Here is a 20,789-nt window from a genome sequence, read left to right as displayed (position 1 = left end):
ACAGGAAGGGTTTGTCCTGCAATGGGGGGTGGGGGAAGCTTCTAATGCGACGCTGCTCTTTAAGTAAATGGGGCAGGCCAGGTCCCAGGTGAACTCACTGGCTTCTCTGCGGGGTCCTTGGCAACGCTCATGGGGGTCTCCTGCAGCTTCTCTGTGTATTTGAGGAGGAGGGAGTTGCCGAGACGTGAGCCCAAGAAGAGGTAGCCGGGGTCCATGGTGATCATCTGAGATGCGAAAGGTAGAAGGGGCAGGGTGGGGAGACGGAGTGTCAGGCAAGGCTCATGGGAGAAGCGGGCAAAGAGGCATCAAAAGGGAGCAGGGGGCGCCCAGAGGCACCTGACTCTGCCAGTGCCCGGCCTGATGGAGCTTACGCAAGTGGTGAGGACGCTGGCTGCCGCCTTGTCGAAGTGGAAGGATCGGACGCTCCGCATGCCGTCGGTGATGAGGGTCAGGACGTAGCTAGGGAAAGGGAGGGAGGGAGGCAGGTGAAGGGATCCCATTGGCAGAGGGCAAGCAGTGTCTGAGCAAGAAAGCTTGCAAGGAGCCCTGTCAAACATGTGGTGGCCTGGGGAGGCTCAACCCCAGGATATTGGCCCCTCTCTCACTGAACACAAAGCATAGCGGGGTGGACTAGATGATTCTTTAGGTACCTTCCAACTATAAAATTCTATGAGAGGGAGACAACACAATTCAAGGTAAAGGCCAAAAGACCTACCACACACTGGACTCCTTCTCCCACTGCCGATTTTCTATTTGTTTCAGCTGCCCTACCATACTCTCCCTAGGTGGGTCTAGAAGACTACTTTTCTCCTCTACGTTAACTGAAATTTGCAACTGCCACACACTGGCAACTAAGCAAAACTAGGTTGTCTGAAGGGGTCCGGCTCCAGAGGTTTGCAATGAGTTGCCCAAGAAAAACAGCAAAAAGCCGAGTGTTGCAGCTGTTCAGGCAACCAAGTTCCACTCGACTCCCACTCACCAGAAACACTGCAAACAGTTAAGTTTAAAGAACATGCATTCAACTAAAGCAAACTCAGCCCTGCCCAAGACTGGAGCCGGGTGTCCAATAATCTCTTTTATAGGACATCGGCTAGCAGATGCAAAATTTTCTCTTCCACTTCTTTCTCTTTCTGGTGCTTTGAAGAAATATGTGCTCTTGCCTCTCCATCACCCGTGTCAGGCTCGTCTTTGGGCTTTAAATTTATCTGCTAAGCCATGAAATATTTACCGACTTCACTGCACTGAGGGGGGCAGAAACAGAACCCGGGGAGAAAGAGGTCAGCTTGACTTAGCTACAGGCTCAGGCTGCCTCCCAGCACATGACAACATCAAAAGCAGAATCTCTTTCCAATGGGATGGATGTTTACGGTCCAAGAGAACTGGGAGCAGCAAGCCAGCTTGCCTGCATCTGGCCAAGTGAGCAGAGCTGCAGAGCTGAAACATCCCAGGTCTGAACAGAACAGCTCCCTGCTAGTGCCTGGTGACCTGAGAGCAATCCGAAGCCTTACATCTCCCCTCCTTTCAGCGAGATGACCATCTTGTCATAGGAGATGAAAGCCGCCTGGGCACAGTCCAGTGTGATTTTCACTCCCTCTTGGATCCCTGTAAAGAGGAGGAAGGCATCAGCAGAGCCCAAAGTAGCAGGACACAGGGGCAGGACTCAGGACGCTTCTGCTGACCCCTTTGGAAAGGTAGCCTGGTCTGAGCGCTTTCCCTCATGCAGTACTGCTTGGGGTTATAAGCGTTCTATCCACTTACCAGGTTTGCAACGAGAGTTCACAGCCTGCTAACCGGGGCAGAATTTCAGAAGCTGAAAGTGTGTACACACACTAGTAAAGTCATACCTCGGGTTGAATGTGCTTCAGATTGAGTGCTTTCGGGTTGCGCTCCGTGGCAACCCGGAAGTAATGGAGCGCGTTACTTCCGGGTTTTGCCACTCGCGCATGCGCAGGCGCTCAAAATGATGTCATGCACGGAAGCGGCAAAACGCGACCCACGCACGCGCAGATGCGTCGTCGCATCTTACGTTCTATTCAGGATGCGAACGGGGCTCCGGAACGGATCCTGTTCGCATCCCGAGGTACCACTGTACACATCTCTAGTCCTAATGATTAAGGGTTGCACTGGAAAGTTTGCAAAGGATGCTATGTGGTTCCTATCCCAACCCCTGCCTCTCCAATAAAAGCCATGTTTTAAAACAATGTTTAAAAAGCCAGTGCAATTCTGGGCTGCATCAATAGGAGTACAGCATCTAGATGAAGGGAAGTAACAGTGCCACTGTATTCTGCTCTGGTCAGACCTCACCTGGAGTACTGTGTCCAGTTCTGGGCACCACAATTCAAGAAGGACACTGACAAACTGGAACGTGTCCAGAGGAGGGCAACCAAAATGGTCAAAGGCCTGGAAACGATGCCTTATGAGGAACGGCTAAGGGAGCTGGGCATGTTTAGCCTGGAGAAGAGGAGGTTAAGGGGTGATATGATAGCCATGTTCAAATATATAAAAGGATGTCACATAGAGGAGGGAGAAAGGTTGTTTTCTGCTGCTCCAGAGAAGCGGACACAGAGCAATGGATCCAAACTACAAGAAAGAAGATTCCACCTAAACATTAGGAAGAACTTCCTGACAGTAAGAGCTGTTCGACAGTGGAATTTGCTGCCAAGGAGTGTGATGGAGTCTCCTACTTTGGAGGTCTTTAAGCAGAGGCTTGACAACCATATGTCAGGAGTGCTCTGATGGTGTTTCCTGCTTGGCAGGGGGTTGGACTCGATGGCCCTTGTGGTCTCTTCCAACTCTATGATTCTATGAAAACCTGCGCCAGAAGTGACATAACAGGTAGTATTCTCTGTTGAACAGCATCTGGTTAAGGGCACAAGGTTAGGAGTTCGCTGCTCTCCTTTTCTGTCCACTCATGGGTACAGGAAAGTAAAACTGGAAGGGCAGGGAAAGGGTCCTATATAGAGCTAGCTGCTCAGTTTGAGCCCATAAGGATCAGGAGCACAGTGGCCAGACCTCCAGGGCCACCAGCAGCTTGCCAACATCCAATAACCTCTGTGGCAAGGAGCACCCATTATCAAATTTAGGTAGGTACACCAACAGCACACTTTCCTGGACAGGAATAGCTTAGCCACTGTGATTCATGTGTTGGTAACCTTGGGTTGCCATATTTCAAAAAGTGGGGGGGGGGGGGAGTGGCCAGGTTGCAGAGTGGGGCAGGTGGAGGCACACATATTTACACCTGTGTTGAGCAAGCGCACTGGCTGCTGATCAGCTCCCAGGCCAAGTTCAAGGTCTTGCTGTTAACATATAGAGCCCTGAACAAGTTGGGACCGGATGACCTTTGTGAAAGATCACTTGCTCCTGTAAAGATCAGCAAGATCATCTGGGGGAGATTCTACTTGCAGCACACAACCCTGCAGAATATTGTAGGGCAGTGATCCCAAAACAGGCCTTTTCTGCTGTTGCCCGACACTGAAAATCCCTTCCCTTTGCCATAGGCAGAGCAGCAGCCATCAGTTGCTTTAGATGTCTTATATAGGCAAATCTTTTTGCCCAGACTTTTTCTGGCTCATGAGACTGGACCCTGATCTTTGACTACAAATTTCATGCATCTCTGTTGTACTTGTTTTTGTATTTGTTTATACGCTTTTGTGTTGTTTTGTTGATTTTAGGTTGCATTTTTGTTTTAAGGTGTGTTGTTTTCATATTGTACATGTTGAGGGATCTTTAAAATATGAAGCGCTTTAGACCTTCTTTTTGATAGAAGTGAAGGAAAGCAGCGAGGCCTACTTAGCGGGAAGACGGTGGTGCCGTTGGTGAGGCTGTTGAGGGACACGCCGTAAGGCGGCACACTCTGGTTCAGGTACAGCAATGAGTTCACCGCAAAGATCACAACTCCACCTAGAGGAGGAAGGAAGGGGAGAGGAGAGTTAGGCCAAGACGGAGTTGTCACTCTTGTGGCGCAGGGTTCAAGCTGGTGGAAAGTGAGCTTGTCTACGTTGTCCTCCGAGTAAGGGAGGCTGCTGCCCAGAACACACCCCCTATCTGAAAAATATGCTAGACCCATCCAGCGCATTATCACCTACTCTGACTGGCAGAGGCTGTTCAAGGGTCTCAGGTGCGTGCCTTTTCCAAAGATCTCTTTTTAAGGGGGGATACTGGGATGCAGGTGACACTGTGAGTTAAACCACAGAGCCTAGGACTTGCCGATCAGAAGGTCGGCGGTTCGAATCCCTGCGATGGGGTGAGCTCCCGTTGCTCGGTCCCTGCTCCTGCCAACCTAGCAGTTCGAAAGCACGTCAAAATGCAAGTAGATAAATAGGTACCGCTCCAGCGGGAAGGTAAACGGCGTTTCCGTGCACTGCTCTGGTTCTCCAGAAGTGGCTTAGTCCTGCTGGCCACATGACCCGGAAGCTGTACACCGGCTTCCTTGGCCAATAAAGCGAGATGAGTGCCGCATCCCCGGAGTCGGCCACGACTGGACCTAATGGTCAGGGGTCCCTTTATCTTTACTGGCAACTGAACTTGAGAGCTTGCGTGCGTTATGGGCCTCCCCGCACTGTCTAACCACCTTTGCCACAATTTGGGATTTCCACTCAAAATGGAAATCCCTCCCCCAAGATCTTCACAGCTTCTAGCCACCTTGTTCTCCCCACGCACAAGCGCCTGCGCCGCCTCCCCCTCTCCACACAACAAGTGGGAAGAAACCGTTCCTCTCACCAATGGGCTTGGGTACCGCCAGGGCCTGGGTGCAGTCAAAGGGCAGGTTGCTGAGAGACCAGATGACCGGGTGGACCTTCTGCATGATGTTCAAGGAGATGGCCACAATGCTGCAGGTGTCCTGGCGCACAGCCACCCGCCTGAAGAGTGACAAGGAAAGAGCTCCGCTACTTGACATCGCTGTCCGCACAGCCTAGCATGTGGGGCAGGTGCAGTCAAGGTGAGCCGAAACTGGGGAAGGTGGTAGGAGGAGAGGAACAGACATTGGCAGTATCAGGTTCCAAGAGAATGACGCGTCAGCAAGAAGTTTTGTAAGGAAGACTACAGTGGTACCTCGGGTTAAGTACTTAATTCGTTCCGGAGGTCCGTACTTAACCTGAAACTGTTCTTAAGCTGAAGCACCACTTTAGCTAATGGGGCCTCCAGCTGCTGCCGCACATCCTGAGCACGATTTCTGTTCTCATCCTGAAGCAAAGTTCTTAACCTGAAGCACTATTTCTGGGTTAGTGGAGTCTGTAACCTGAAGCATATGTAACCCGAGGTACCACTGTATTTGAAATATTGCAAGAAAGACTATGAGGAGAATTATTAGTTGACAATTAAGAGTAATACAGAAATTAAGAAAGGCAGAATAAGTGATAAAGAACGAAAAATGATCAGAAGTGTCGACGGAAGTCTAAAACATTGTATAAGACAAGAAGTTATGTTATATGATTGTTGGAAATAAGACAAGAAGTTATGTTATATGATTGTTGGAAATAAGACAAGAAGTTATGTTATATGATTGTTGGAAATAAGACAAGAAGTTATGTTATATGATTGTTGGAAATAAGACAAGAAGTTATGTTATATGATTGTTGGAAATAAGACAAGAAGTTATGTTATATGATTGTTGGAAATAAGACAAGAAGTTATGTTATATGATTGTTGGAAATAAGACAAGAAGTTATGTTATATGATTGTTGGAAATGATACCTTTAAAAAACCCAATAAAAATGTATATGTAAAAAAGAGAATGAAGCGTCAGATGGTGCTTGGGAGGGAGCAACATTGAAGGGGACAGAAGTGGAAGCAAAAGCCCCAGGTTTTGTCCCAGCATTGACATACCACGTCTGGCAAAGGGCACAGACTCCCTCCAACCAGTGGAATTTGCTGCCAAGGAGTGTGGTGGAGTCTCCTTCTTTGGAGGTCTTTAAGCAGAGGCTTGACAACCATATGTCAGGAGTGCTCTGATGGTGTTCCCTGCTTGGCAGGGGGTTGGACTCGATGGCCCTTGTGGTCTCTTCCAACTCTATGATTCTATGATTCTATGATTCAACCACAGAGCTCATTTCCTAACATAACAGTGGGATTCATCCGTACTAAGACCCACAGCTCTCCCTTGGCTATCTGCAGACTGAGTTTAGCTTTCCGAGGCAGACACAGAGGAGCACAGGAAGCTGCCACATACCGGTACCAAGTTATACTGTTGGTCCACCTAGCTCAGTAGTGTCTACACGGATTGGCAGCAGCTCTCCAGAATTTCAGGCGGGAGACCTTCTGCACGCAAAAAAGATGCTCTAGCACTGAGCTGCAGTGCCAGTTCCTTTTTCTTGTGACGGGGGGCTAGCTGGCCAGCACTTGTTCTGGGGCAAAGCTAACAACAGAGAGGGAGAAGGAAGGCAAGACATACCCAGGCCAGGTCTGGTTGGGCTCAAAGAGGATGAGCAGGGTGGGCTCATAGTAGCCATACAGGAACTGCATGTCGATGATGTTGAGCAGCTTCTCGTCTAGCTCCCGCACGTCAATGATGTAGCTGGGCAGAAAACTTGACTTCTGGCTGCAACAAGAGATATCGCCAGGAGTTCACAGAGGCCAAATACACCCCAGGGTTACCAAGGCACACGCTTGAGAAACTGTCACGAGCTCCACAAAGTACCCATTTCACAGATGAAAAACTGGCAATGCGGCACTAATTATTATTATTTTTTTGCTCCATAACACTCTCTTTTTTCCTCCTAGAAAGTAAGGGGAAATGTCTGTGCGTGTTATGGAGCGAATGCCTGCGGATGGCAGGGGGATCTGCTGCAGTCATGAGCAGAGGATCCATGGTTCCCCTTCCTTCCCGCCTCCGTGGCTCGCTTTGAAACAGCAAAGCGGGAGAAGAGCCGCTGAGTGGGGAGGAGAGAGGGACAGAGAGCCCGGTTACAAAGCATGGATCCACATGGATCCTCAGGATTTTTGCACTGGGTCACCCCAAATTCACCATCAGATCACATAGCATGTCCATGGCTACAGCTTGCACCAAAAAACCACGCACCCACTGTTGCCTGGGGCCACAGTGGTGCAAAAACGTGGTTACAAACATGGATCCACATGGATCCTCAGGATTTTTGCATTGGGCTACCCCAAACTCACCCTCAGATCACATGTCTGCGGCCACAGCATGAACCACAAAAATCATACATCCACTGTTTCGTTTAGAATATTTTTTTTCTTGTTTTCCTCCTCTAAAAACTATGTGCGTGTTATGGTCGGGTGTGTGTTATAGAGCGAAAAATACGGTACTCTTGCTTTGAGCCCTTACTTGCAGTTTTCTGACTGTCCCGCCCTGCACTGCAGTCCCTTTCTCCTCTAAATGCCACCCTGTGAGGATACCCAGAGCTTACGGGGTTAACAGCTCAAGGGGAAATGACGTCCTGTCACTGCGGGTGTGTTCACATCTTTGTTATGTGAACGTTTTTACTTTCTGTTTTGGCTGCGACAGGAGAAGCATCATGTCTTCGCTCTCTCCTGGCTGAAGTGTTTGTTTACTGCTGTACGATAAAGCTTCGTAGAACAGAAGCTGTTGTACGAGAGTTTTACTGCCTGGCTGAGATTCCTTCAACACAGGTACACCGCTGCACAAGATACTCTGATGTAGCCGGGAGAAGCAGGTTGGCACAGTGGAAGCGGACTGGATGCCCCAACAGTCTCGCTGTTCACAGCCTTGACGGACTCTCAACGGAACACACCCATTCTGAGACCCTGATTATTTTAAATGCTACCTCAGTGCAGAGCCAAGGCAGCTCTTACCCTTCTCCCATGACGCCTTCGTGCTCATCCGTCAGGGTCTCTCGGCGGAATGGCAGCACCACCAGCCTCGTGCCATAGATGAGCATCACCGCACAGCGCCCATCAGGATCCACCCGCACTTTGGGGATGTGGACGTTCTGCACAAAGCCATCCTGGGGGAGAGACAGAGCAGGCCATGAGTACCGGGCAGGGCAACACAGAGGGAGCAGGAGACCCTTCCTTTTAATCTGCTGTGCTCCCTTGGGTCTGGAATACACGGTGACTCTCAACCCACGGAACTTACCCAAATGCATGGATAGGCAAACTAAGGCCCGGGGGCTGGATCCAGCACAATTGCCTTCAAAATCCAGGCCGCACACGGTCCGGGAATCAACATGTTTTTACATGAGTAGAATGTGTGCTTTTATTTAAAATGCATCTCTGGGTTATTTGTGGGGCATAGGAATTTGTTCATTTCACCCCAAAAAATATAGTCGGGCTCCCCACAAGGTGTGAGGGACAGTGGACCGGCCCCCTGCTGAAAAAGTTTGCTGACCCCTGCCCAAAGGCGACATGGGAGTCTGGATGAGCACAGAGTTGGAAGGGATTCAGGAAGGGAGAAGTCTTGGTTGTGTTCACTGACAAATGGAGAGCTGCTATCCAAAGTGAGGGGCTCCCCACAAGGGAGGACAGCGGCAAAAGGCTGCCCACTCCTAACTGAAAAAGCAAACAGGTCAAAATGGCTCTCTATTTCAGGCACTTGCTCACCTTTCCAATAGCTGCTGCTTTGAATGAATACTGAGATGAAGGTGAGATGGACAGGGAGACAGAGGGATACCAGCTAGACAGAGGGATACCAGGTAGGCTGAGACCCTACCTGCCCAAAGACTGTCTCGCCAGATTGGTGCATGCTCTAGTTATCTCCCGCTTGGACTACTGCAATGTGCTCAATGTGGGGCTATCTTTGAAGGTGATCCAGAAACTGCAATTAATCCAGAATGTGGCAGCTAGACTGGTGACTGGGAGCTGCCGCCAAGACCACATAACACAGGTCTTGAAAGACCTACATTGGCTCCCAGTAAGTTTCCGAGCCCAATTCAAAGTTTTGGTGCTGACCTTTAAAGCCCTCAACGGCCTCGGTCCAGTATACCTGAAGGAGCGTCTCCACCCCCATCGTTCTGCCCGGACACTGAGGTCCAGCGCCAAGGGCCTTCTGGCAGTTCCCTCACTGCGAGAAGCAAAGTTACAGGGAACCAGGCAGAGGGCCTTCTCGGTCGTGGTGCCTGCCCTGTGGAATGCCCTCCCATCAGATGTCAAAGAAATAAACAACTATCTGACATTCAGAAGGCAGCCCTGTTTAGGGAAGTTTTTAATGACTGATGTTTTAATGTATTTTTAATCTTTTGTTGGAAGCCACCCAGAGTGGCTAAGGAAACCCAGCCAGATGGGCAGGGTACAAATAATAAATCATCATCATCACCACCACACAGGAATTCCAGCAGCTGCCTTAAGAGTCTCAGGGGTTGCAAGAGATTTGACAATGTCCCTTGGCTATGAAAGAGAACAGGTGGCAGCTCCTCCCACAGCAGCTTTCAAAACTTCAAGTGTAAGCCTTAGTTCTAGTTATGGGTAGGTAGCTGTGTTGGTCTGCCGTAGTCAAAACAAAATTTTAAAAAATCCTTCCTGTAGCACCTTAGAGACCAACTAAGTTTGTTATTGGTATGAGCTTTTGTGTGCATGCACACTTCTTCAGATACTATCTTAAGAAGTGTGCATGCACACAAAAGTTCATACCAATAACAAACTTAATTGGTCTCTAAGGTGCTTGTAGAAGAAATTTTTTTATTTTGTTTCACAAGCCTTAGGATACCTACCCTCAGCTCTGGCTCCTCAAAGTAATGGAGGGAGAGAGTTTTCAGGTCGTGGGTGCCAGGATCATATTCCACCACGGAGAGCTAGGAGGCAGGAAAAGGGAAATTAGAGGCAATCTGCTAGTTTCGTTTTTTTTCTTTAGTGGAAAATTGTAATAATCAACCTGACAGACAGTGAGGGCCAGGCTATAAATCTAACTAATTACCTCCCTCCCCTAATAAAGCTTGCTACATTTTCTCATGTGCCTATTCACTTCTAATCTGCCTGCTGCAAGGCCATTTTTCCAACCTAAAGGAGAACCCCGTGTAATCCAAGAGCTTTAAGGCAACTCACTCCTCAATTTGCATGGTTGCTCTTCAGTTCTTCCTGTTTCACAAAACAAAAACTCATTTAACTGCTGCAAGTCACACAGTGCACCAAGGCAGCCTTCCCTAAACTGGTGCTGGCTGGGGATTATGGGAGCCGTAGTCCAAAAATCTGGACGCTCCAGCCTGAGGAAGGCTGTACTAAGAGTTCCATTGTCTTCTAAGAAGCTGTGGGAAACCAGCAGGCAGGATTCGAGCCCAAGAAACCTCCTCCTTCTGGCTTCCAGCAACTGGTATTCAGAAGCATTTTCTCCCCACGAGGGTCTGGAAAGTTGTCTGGCTTCCATTCAGCCTAAGAACTCCAGGGCTATTTTGTTTAGCCTCATGCCAGACAAAATTGCCACCCAGGAGGCGTGCCATATACTGTCAACTGGAAGTCGAGGGGTCAGGGGCCCTTAGGAAAGGCTCCGAGGGCCTCCAACTTATACCCCACTACCTATCGAAACCCTCCACCACCTCCAAGATGTGAAGCTCCCCAAGCAGGGTGCCTTGAGGCTCCTGCGCCCTCTGCATCTCACGGCTCCCCACCCAAGCCGACCCCTTACCTTGGCATCCTTGAAGCTGAGCAGGAGGGCATCTCGCTTGGCTCCCGCGAGCTGCACGCTGGCCATGGACATGACATTACCAAAGAAGGAGAAGGCAGCCACCAGCTCGAGTTTCTCCTTGTGACCTTTGCCTTCTGCGCAAGACAGCAAGCGGAGGCGCATTAGGCTCTGAGGCCCTTGCTGCACAGAGCCCCTTCCCACAACCCGTTTTTCTGTGCCTGAAAGAAGCCTCCAAAACCTTTCAGCCTGCATCCTGCCCCCAGGTGAACTCAGCCTGTGGACGTTACCAAGACCAGTGAAAGGACCACCTAAATGTTCTGCTTTAGGTGAAGAGGAGAGGACCTGTTCCTAGCAAGCCTTTACATTAGACCTGCCTACATAAGCACTGAGAAGATGGGCTTAGCATGGAAAGCCAACCTCAGTGTGTTTCAATGCTGGTGGCCAGGTGGCCGTGCTGCTTCTTTTCAAGAATTGAGAACTGGCACCAGAAGCAACCAAGCACTTACGGCCCCAAGACAGCACCTGGGAGAGCCTGCCGGGCAAGAAAATCAGAGCCCACTATAAGAATATAATAACAACCTGCTGGCTCAAGGCCAGCAGTCCATCTAGTGCAGCAACCTGTTCTCACAGAGGCCAACAAGATGCCCTTATGGGAAACCCACAAGCAAGATGCCTGCCCAGTGATTTGAACCCGGGGCCCTCAGTGTGTTGCTCTCCTAGCTGAGCTACCCATGGGGGTTGCAGAAGCAGCTTCCTTCAAGCAGTCTTCTTCCACAGAAACCTCTTAATACAAGCTTTCTGGTTCCACAGCTCCTTTGCCCAGACTCCCGCTCCCCCCCCCCTGCCCCCAATGCCTGCACACTGCAGCCCCAGCTCCCCACACCCCACTCACCAGAGATCCTGTCATTTTTGGTCGAGGTCTAGAAGAGAAGCAAAGGAACACCGTCAGTCCTGCAGCATCAATGCAGGCGCACTGCACCGGCTGCACAGTCTGGCTGAGGAGGCCAGCACCTCCCGTCTCTCTGGGGCAGCGTGCCAAGGCATTGCTCAAAGCTGCATTAAGGCTCCAGAGAGAAAGCAAAGAATGGCAAATCACCTGTGCATTGCTTTCCCTTCCACCCCCAGAACTGCACACCCCGAGGATGCAGCCCAGAACCATAATGTACCCCATAACCGCACCAACCCAAATCATTCCATGGCTCTCAGACTGCGTCAGGTTTCTCCAACCCAACTCCCTGTCTTTTGGGCCTCTGTCTTTTGGGCCTCTTTGGCTCTGGATGAAACACCCATCCTAGGGAGCAGGCCCAGGGTTTTCCAGGCCTCCCTGCTGCAAAAGGTGCCACAGTCAGTTCCTTCTATCTTTTAAAAAAGAGCAGGTCAACAAATCCGCCCTGCTGGGCCACCATCACTCTTTCTCTGCAAAAGGAACGTTAATTCCAGGCCGGCTCAAAAAGAACAAGCGCTCCAGGGAATCTACTTGAGTGCTGGAAGCAATTACACAAAAGGCACCCATGCCAGGAACACCATCTGGCATGGGAAGAGCAGAGGGGCAGGATATGGGGTTTGTGCAGCTTTGCAAATTGGCCCACAAAAGTTAATAGCCTGCAAAAAAAGGCGGGGAGCTCCAACGCTCGCCCTGCAGTCTCTGCTGCATTTCTACACTTGGTGCAGAGGACGGTTTGAACGCTCCGCACATCTGCCAGCCAACACACAAGTCTATGAATTCGCCTGCATGCAGTTTCTTGTTGCTTTAGGTGACGAGGTGGGTGCTTAACGACAAGGCTGTGTTTGTGAGAGAGATTGGAAGCGGGGAGGGAGGGACGGCCAGTTCCAGTCCTTACAGGCACTTTCCATCCTAACGCAGTTCAGCGAGAGCTGCAAGGCCACATCCATGCTTGGGTCGGGTGGGGGTAGAAATCAGTTTCCAGGGATGCCAGTAAGGGGAAGTTGCCTCATCCAAGTTCAGCATTATCACCGAACAGGAGAAATTCTGCAGGGCATATGCCCCTGGGAAGCTGGAGGCAAAACTCAGAGATGTGCCCTGAAGTAAAGAGTGAGAAACTTCTGGCCCACAGGCCAATCTTGTCTGAGGCAGGGTTATATACTCAATCTTGGCCTGTTGGGGGTTCCTATGCCATTTCCTCCTAACCATGCCTACCTGACAATCAGCTAATGTCCCTGGGTGGGGGCTGCATCCTGTTTACGCCTGGCTCTCCAACACTGCTGGGCCAGGCCTCTCCCCATTTGTCAAGACCACTTGTCTGAGGCAGGGTTATACACTCAGTTTCAGGTGCTCCACAATTTTACATTGTGGGAAAGAACTCTTTCGTTGTTGCCAAGCCCACGGCCTGTTGTTTTCAGGAGATGCACACCCACCACAAAAGTGAAAGGCCATGGCTCCCTTCCTCCTGGATCCCTCCAGCATACATCGCCCCCAAGCAGGCGCTCCACCATACCTCAGAGTCCTGGTTGAGCCTGTACACGTACAGCTGAGAGGTCCCTGCCACCACCAAGTTGCGCTCGGCGTTGGAGAAGAAGTTACAGTACATGGAAAACTCCAGCCCAGTGGGAGGGTGCGCCTGCTTGTACACGGCATACATCTCCGCAGGCTCCCTGCAGAAAGGCACAACTCAGTGTGGGGAAAGCGGCAAGCAGGCCAGGACACAAGCCCACAGCAGGACCTGGCCCTGAGAGGTGTCAGCCTATCTGCCAACTAGCTGAGCCAAAGGAGGGGACTCTGCTGCTACGTTATCTGCAATAGATCACAACATGGGACCAGTTTACCTACAAGATCACCTTACCCCATATGGGCCCAATCAACTACTTCAACCTGAGCAACTATTGCAGCTGTCACATAATACTCCTTCCACATTTACAAGAAATCGATCTTTTAGGGCGGCAGCACATAGACTTTGGAACTCCCTGCCAATTGACATCAGGCAGGTGCCTTCTGTGTAATCTTTAAAGTGCTTGCTAAAAACATTTTAATTCAGACAAGCCTACTCAGACATGTAGAAGAACACACGTGTGTGTTTTAATCTGTTTTTAGTTTATTGCTGATTTTATCTTCCGAACGCTTCAAAAAGTTGTTTTTAAAGGCAATTTTCTTGTTTCTTTCTCTTAGCAAACCACTTTGAGGATTCTTAAAAAAACAACAACCACAAGCAGTGTACAGATTTTATGAAATAAAATGGAGTTGGGATGGCCAATCTGGTGCTCTCCAGATACCGCTCGACTCCAACTCCCATCAGCCCCAGCCAACGTGGCAAAAGGTCAGGGATGGTGGAAGTTGTAGTACAGTAACATCTGGAGGGGGTCACATGAGCTACTCCCAGTAGACACTTCCCTCACCCCGGCATCCACACATTAGGCCTGACTGACAGCTGTCTTTGGGGTAGCGCTATATTCATCTGAACTGACAGATAAGCTTAAAGCAATATGGCAAGCACAATTAATCCCTCATATACATGGCCCAGCAGTGTATTGCAGGGATGGGAAACTTGTGGCACTCCAGATGTTGGACTGCAACTTCCATCATCCCAGACCATTGTCCCTGATAGCTGGGGCTGATGAGTGCTGGGGTCGGTCCAACAACACCTGAGAGACCACCAATCCTCTGAAGAGACCAGAATAGTTGGGGGGAAGCATTTTTGGGTAACCCAGGCAACTCTGATATTTGATCCATCCAAGATTTCTCCCTGGTACCAGTCTGAATTAATCAAATAATGCTTTTTGTTTGACAGTTAGTTTTAGTTATGTTAATTTTTCGGTTTTATCGTTGTGCGTTTTCCTTTTCTTCTTTCCCCCTCTCTCTTCTTATTTCCTTTATATAATATACATCTATTCTAGATTTCTTGACAATTTATGTATACTTTAATAACGATCTTAAGTCTAGAAATATCCAATATAAGATTAGTTTGTTTTTTGTATGTAATGTTTGTTTAATAAAATATTTTGTAAAAATCATATACAGTGGTACCTCTGGATGCGAATGGGATCCGTTCCGGAGCCCCATTCGCATCCTGAAGCGAACACAACCCGCGTCTGTGGGTTGCGATTTGCCGCTTCCGTGCATGCGTGTGATATGTGGCGAAACCCGGAAGTAACGTGAGCCATTACTTCTGGGTCGCCACGGAGCGCAACCCAAAAATGCTCAACCTGAAGCTACTTCTACCCGAAGTATGACTGTATGACTGTGTGTGTGTGTGTGTGTGTATATGACATATATTTGATATACAGTGGTACCTTGCAAGACGAACGCCTCGCAAGGCGGAAAACCCGCTAGACGAAAGGGTTTTCCGTTTTGGAGGCGCTTCGCAAGACGAATTTCCCTATGGGCTTGCTTCGCAAGACGACAGCCCATAGGGAAATATCCGGGACAGCGGGGAAGCGCAGCGCGTCTTCCCCACTGTCCTCGGACCTCCTCTGAAGCCGGGCGGTGGGGCGGGAACGCCTCCTCCCGCCGAAGCCGGGCGGTGGGGAGGGAACACCTGCCCCCGCCGTCCGGCTTCGGAGCATCGTTCCGAAGCCGGGCGGCGGGGAGGGAACACCTTCTGAAGGCGGGCGGGGGGCGAAAGTCTTTGTTCCCCCCTGCCTGCCTTCCCGGGAGAGCGGAGAAACACAGCGTTTCTCCGCTGTCCCGGAGGGCTTTTGAAGGCAGGCGGGGGGAGCAAAGACTTTCGCCCCCCGCCCGCCTTCAGAAGAGGTCCAGGACCTCTTCTGAAGGCTGGCGGGGGGCAAAAGTCTTTGTCCCCCCTGCCTGCCTTCCCAGGGGCTTTTAAATCGCCCCGGACAGCGGAGAAGTCCTCCGCTGTCCCGGGGTTTTTTAAAATGCTGGGGTGGGAAGAAAAGCCCTTGTCCCCCCCCCCCCAGCCTTCAGAAGAGGTCCGGGGACAGTCTGTCCCCGGACCTGGTCTGAAGGCGGTTTCCCTGGGAAGGCATTAATTGATTTTCAATGCATTCCTATGGGAAACCGTGCATCGCAAAATGAAAAACTCGCAAGACGAAGAGACTTGCGGAACGAATTAATTTCGTCTTGCGAGGCACCACTGTATATGATACATATTTAATAAAATATTTTTTAAAAAATCATATATGATAGAGATATGTGCATGAAATATATGACATATATTTGATATGTTTGTTTAGTCGTTTAGTTGTGTCTGACTCTTTGTGACCCCATGGACAAGAACACACCAGGCACTCCTGTCTTCCACTATACAGTGGTACCTCGGGTTAAGAACTTAATTCGTTCCAGAGGTCCATTCTTAACCTGAAACTGTTCTTAACCTGAAGCACCACTTTAGCTAATGCGGCCTCCAACTGCCGCCGCAGATGTTCTCATCCTGAAGCAAAGTTCTTAATCTGAAGCACTATTTCTGCATTAGCGGAGTCTGTAACCTGGAGCGTATGTAATGTGAGGTACCACTGTGTGTGTGTGTGTGTGTGTGTGTATATATATATATATATATATATATACGATATATGACATATATTTGATATATATGATACATATTTAATGAAATATTTTTAAAAAAATCATATATGATAGAGATATGTGCATGAAATATATGACATATATTTGATTTGTTGGTTTAGTCTTTTAGTTGTGTCTGATTCTTCGTGACCCCATGGACAAGAACACACCAGGTACTCCTGTCTTCCACTATATTTGATGTATATATATATGTGATATATATTTAATAAAATATATATTTTTAAATCATATATATATATGATTTAAAATACATATTTTATTAAATATCTCTCTCTCTCTCTCTCTCTCTCTCTCTCACACACACACACACACACACACACATATATATATATATATATATATGCAGGTTTTGGTGTCCTCGGGTGTCTTCCCGTGTAAAAGTTGGGGTGTCTAGGCGACGTTTCGACGAGGTCTCACTCGTCATCTTCATGAGATATTTGTTTTCGTAGATTTTCACGGGTACAGGAATGCAGGTTTTGGTGTCCTCGGGTGTCTTCCCGTGTAAAAGTTGGGGTGTCTAGGCGACGTTTCGACGAGGTCTCACTCGTCATCTTGAAGATGACGAGTGAGACCTCGTCGAAACGTCGCCTAGACACCCCAACTTTTACACGGGAAGACACCCGAGGACACCAAAACCTGCATTCCTGTACCCGTGAAAATCTACGAAAACATATATATATATATATATATATATATATATCAAATATAGTGGAAGATATATATATCCATGATAAATATATGCTTACGATATAGATGATCTCATATATGGCATATATTTGATATACACAGTATATGATATAATATTGAGGGGGGAGGGAGGGCAGACCCCTGACGAGGCCGCCTTGCTCTGGCGGGGGGGAGTCGGGCGAGGGGGCCCGTTCACTGGAGCCGCTCCTGCAGGGGCCCAAGGCCGCCCTCAAGGGCCACCCTGCCCGGGGCTCCCCGGGGCCGGTTTCGCGGGCCGGACCGGCTCCCCCTCCTCTCCCCCCTCGCCCCTCCGCTTCTCCCCTCCCGCTCCCGCCGTCCCCCCCCCATCCCGGGCCCCGGCCTTACCTCCCCCGCCCTCAACTCCCCCTCAGCCGGCGGGGTGCGCGGGCATAACCGGTCCGGGAGGAAACCGCTCCCGCCGGAACCTTCGGCGCAGCCGCCAGGCCGGAAGGCGGAACCGGACTCCTGATTGGCGGGGAGGAGAATGAGCGGCAAGCCGGAGGCCCAATGGCAAGGGCCTCGTCGAGCGGGACGTAACGATAGAGCTGGGAAAGGGTAGAGGTGCCGCGCGGGGTTGAACTTGTGAGGCAGGCAGAGGCGTTTGGGGGGCAAATGGAAGAAGCCTTGTCCTGGGAGGGATGTGGGGAGGGAGGAGGGGGAAAAGGGAAAGAAAGAAGCAAGGGGGGGAATTGAGAGAGGGAGAAGAGAGAGTGCAGAAGCAGAGAAGAAAGGGGTATACACATAAAGGGGGATTATTATTATTTATTACATTATTATTACATTATTATATCAATATTTATTTATTTTATTAATTATTATTATTATTATTATTATTATTATTATTATTATTATTTTAAGGTCTCATATATATAATAAGGGACACGGGTGGCACTGTGGTCTAAACCACAGAGCCTAGGGCTTGCCAATCAGAAGGTCGTTGGTTCAAATCCCCACGACAGGGTGAGCTCCCGTTGCTCGGTCCCTTCTCCTGCCAACCTAGCAGTTTAAAAGCACGTCAAAGTGCAAGTAGATAAATAGGTACCACTCCAGCGGGAAGGTAAACGGTGTTTCCGTGCACTGCTCTGGTTCGCCAGAAGCAGCTTAGTCATGCTGGCCACATGGCCCGGAAGCTGTACACCGGCTCCCTTGGCCAGTAAAGCAAGATGAGCACTGCAACCTCAGAGTCGCTCACGACTGGACCAAATGGTCAGGGGTCTCTTTACCTTTACCTTATGATTGTAAGTTGTTATAAATTGTTTTCAATATTGTGTTTTAATGCTGTAACCTGACCTTAGGGTGAAGGGCAGGGGAACAAACAAACAAATCGTGATTTGATGACAATGGCGTTGTTACGGAATGCTAATCTTGTACCAAGGACTGGTCTGGACATGTTTGCCAAGGTTAAACTAGTGTAACCCCTGTCTACCCCTCCCCTTTTGTGACGTCAGTGATGTAGCAATGATGCTGTATGAACTGTATTCTGGGATATGGTGGGAAAGATTTAGAAGTCCTTGTCACCCCATCCTCGGGGTTCAAAATTCCTCTTTGAACCTGTTGCGCAATAAACTTGGGTCTACAGCTATTTGCTCCAGTTGGTGGCTGGACTCCATCCTTTATTCCACAGGGACCCGCGGGCTCTGCCTGATGAGCTGGGTGACTGAGCAGCCTCACACCTAGATTTTTCCATAACAGGTGTGTACACACCCCTTGCAGTTGGAAATGAGTTGTGTGTCTCCCGTTTTACCCTATAGGCTTGGGGTCCAGGGGCTTCTTCTCCACTGGGACCCTCCCCTCTGCAGCCGCAAGCTCTTTCCCCGATCCAAACGTGCATTGCAAGGCAAGGGATGAGAAACGCTTAAAACCCACAGATTTTTATTTACCATTGACAAGACAGGAAACAGTAGATTCCACACATTGATTCCACACACAGATTCCACTACATCGGTCACCCATCGGTCAACCGCAGCCTGCGTGACGGTTACTGTGCCCAGGGTCAGGGCAGAGAGATCCCTACATCTGGATTCTGGACAGCACCTTATGGATTGGGGGGCAGAAAGACGGCACAGCTCCCAGATAAAACTCTTCAGAAAGAAGGTGATGTTGAGAAGGAGAAAAGGGAGGGTTTGGCTGGGCTTCTTCGCTGGACTCCAGGCATCAGATTTGCAGCAGCAAGGGGTAAGGACCAGAGTGCCACAGACCATGTGTGGAGTCCTTGCCGCTGAATTATCTACAGCCCAACCTCAGACATATTGGAAGGGGGAGAGGCAGGTCTTCCAATCAAAAGGCGCATTTTCCGGCTCGATTTGAGATCCAGCAGCACCTCTCTTTTGAAACCCAGCAGATGAGTTTTCGAAGGAAGGCGAGAAAGGGACGACACTTTCCTTCACCCCAAGGGCAAACAGTTGGGCCAGCTCTTCAAACATGAGATAAAAATTGAGCCATAGAACGACTGCAGAATTCGGCAGCAAGAATATTATTGGCACAAAAATGGAAGCAAGAAGAATTATCAACGAAAGAAGAATGGCAAATGAAATGAATGGACTATGCAGAATTAGATAAATTAACAGGAAGGATTCGAAACCTGCGGGACCAGAGATTCTTAGAAGACTGGAGTAAATACTTGAACTATTTGAAAAGCAATTGTAATAAACAGATTGTGCTAGTAGGACTGCAAGAAGTTCTGTAAGGAGGATTATGTGAAATATTGCAAGGAAGACTATGAAGAGAATTATTAGTTAATGATAATTAAAAGTAATGGAGAAACTAAGAAATGCAGAACAAGTGATAAAGAACGGAAAATCTTCAGAGATTTGGACGGAAGTCTAAAATATTGTATAATATGTTATGTTAAATGACTGTTAGAAATGATATATTAAAAAATTAATAAAAATGTGTATATACATACATACATACATACATATATATATATATATATATATATATATATATATATATATATATGCTTTCGTAGATTTTCACGGGTACAGGAATGCAGGTTTTGGTGTCTTCGGGTGTCTTCCCGTGTAAGAGTTGGGGTGTCTAGGCGACGTTTCGACGAGGTCTCACTCGTCATCTTCAGGCTGGTGCTTTCGGCTTCTTGTTACTGGAACAGAGCAGGATCTCAGTGTTTGAGTTCCTATAAATACTGTTGAGGGGGTGTGGTGTATAGCCTCCAACGTTCTGGGCAGAGAGGAAGTTCCCAGGTTGGTGGGGTTCCGTGGGGATGCGTCTCAGTTACCCCGAGACGCATCCCCACGGAAAACATCATATGCGGAGTCGAAGCTAGCCTAACCAAAATCAACCCAGATGAAGCCAATAAAATCAGACTTGAAGTCACCAACATCCTCTGCTCCAGCAAACCACCCAGAAGCAATTTACACAAAGAAGAACAGAAAGCACTCACCAACCTGAGGAAAGACAACAACATAATCATTCTCCCAGCAGACAAAGGTAATGCCACTGTTGTGATGAACACATCGGACTACCAAGCAAAACTATCAAATCTACTCCAAGACCCTACCTACCAACCTATAAAAACAGATCCCACCACCTATCTGGAAAAAACCACCAAATCCAAAATAAAAGCCTCTCCTATCAGTGAAGAAATCCAGCTAAGAATCATCCCCAGAGAAAAATCATCCAGATGCCCCAAACTCTACGGCCTCCCCAAGATACACAAAGAAGGAACACCACTCAGACCAATAGTCAGCTCCATAGGCTCACCTCTACAAAATCTCGCTAAATTTCTCGCTAAGCAACTTCAGCCCTATGCAGAATCCATCTCTTCACACGTTACAAACTCCTTCCAGTTCATAGAAACAATAAAGAAGCAAAACCTACATCCCGATGACCTACTTGTGAGCTTCGATGTTGTATCTCTCTTCACACAAGTGCCCATTAATGAAGCCTTGACAGCCATTCAAAACAAATACAATCCCCCCGAATACATCCTGGACCTGACCAACCACTGCCTAACCAACACGTACTTCATCCACAATGGACAAAGATACAAACAGATAGAAGGAGCACCTATGGGATCACCCCTCTCAC

The 20,789-nt window shown here is 48.9% G+C and overlaps 1 protein-coding gene across 3 annotated transcripts in view; it reads right to left on the bottom strand.

Moving 5' to 3' along the window:
• The window catches only part of CPSF1 (cleavage and polyadenylation specific factor 1), a 42,198-nt gene extending 24,999 nt beyond the window's left edge, over nt 1-17,199 (bottom strand). The window contains exons 1-12 of one of the 3 annotated variants that reach the window (XM_083516507.1): nt 17,101-17,199; nt 12,991-13,147; nt 11,427-11,454; nt 10,535-10,668; nt 9,627-9,707; nt 7,774-7,925; nt 6,392-6,538; nt 4,720-4,859; nt 3,790-3,900; nt 1,509-1,602; nt 372-459; nt 99-224 (exon numbers count right to left, since the gene is read on the bottom strand). In XM_083516507.1, coding sequence (XP_083372633.1) covers nt 99-224; nt 372-459; nt 1,509-1,602; nt 3,790-3,900; nt 4,720-4,859; nt 6,392-6,538; nt 7,774-7,925; nt 9,627-9,707; nt 10,535-10,668; nt 11,427-11,454; nt 12,991-13,134 — 1,245 coding nt within the window. In that variant the 5' untranslated portion in view covers nt 13,135-13,147; nt 17,101-17,199. Of the gene's footprint in view, nt 1-98; nt 225-371; nt 460-1,508; nt 1,603-3,789; nt 3,901-4,719; nt 4,860-6,391; nt 6,539-7,773; nt 7,926-9,626; nt 9,708-10,534; nt 10,669-11,426; nt 11,455-12,990; nt 13,287-17,084 lie in introns of all 3 variants that reach the window. The other 2 variants (XM_083516508.1, XM_083516509.1) reach the window with 2 other exon arrangements.
• Between the last annotated feature and the right edge of the window lie 3,590 nt (nt 17,200-20,789).

Source organism: Podarcis liolepis (assembly GCF_965112155.1).
Source record: "Podarcis liolepis genome assembly, chromosome: 8".
NCBI lineage: Eukaryota > Metazoa > Chordata > Lepidosauria > Squamata > Lacertidae > Podarcis > Podarcis liolepis.
This window is presented reverse-complemented; position numbering and strand designations above follow the sequence as displayed.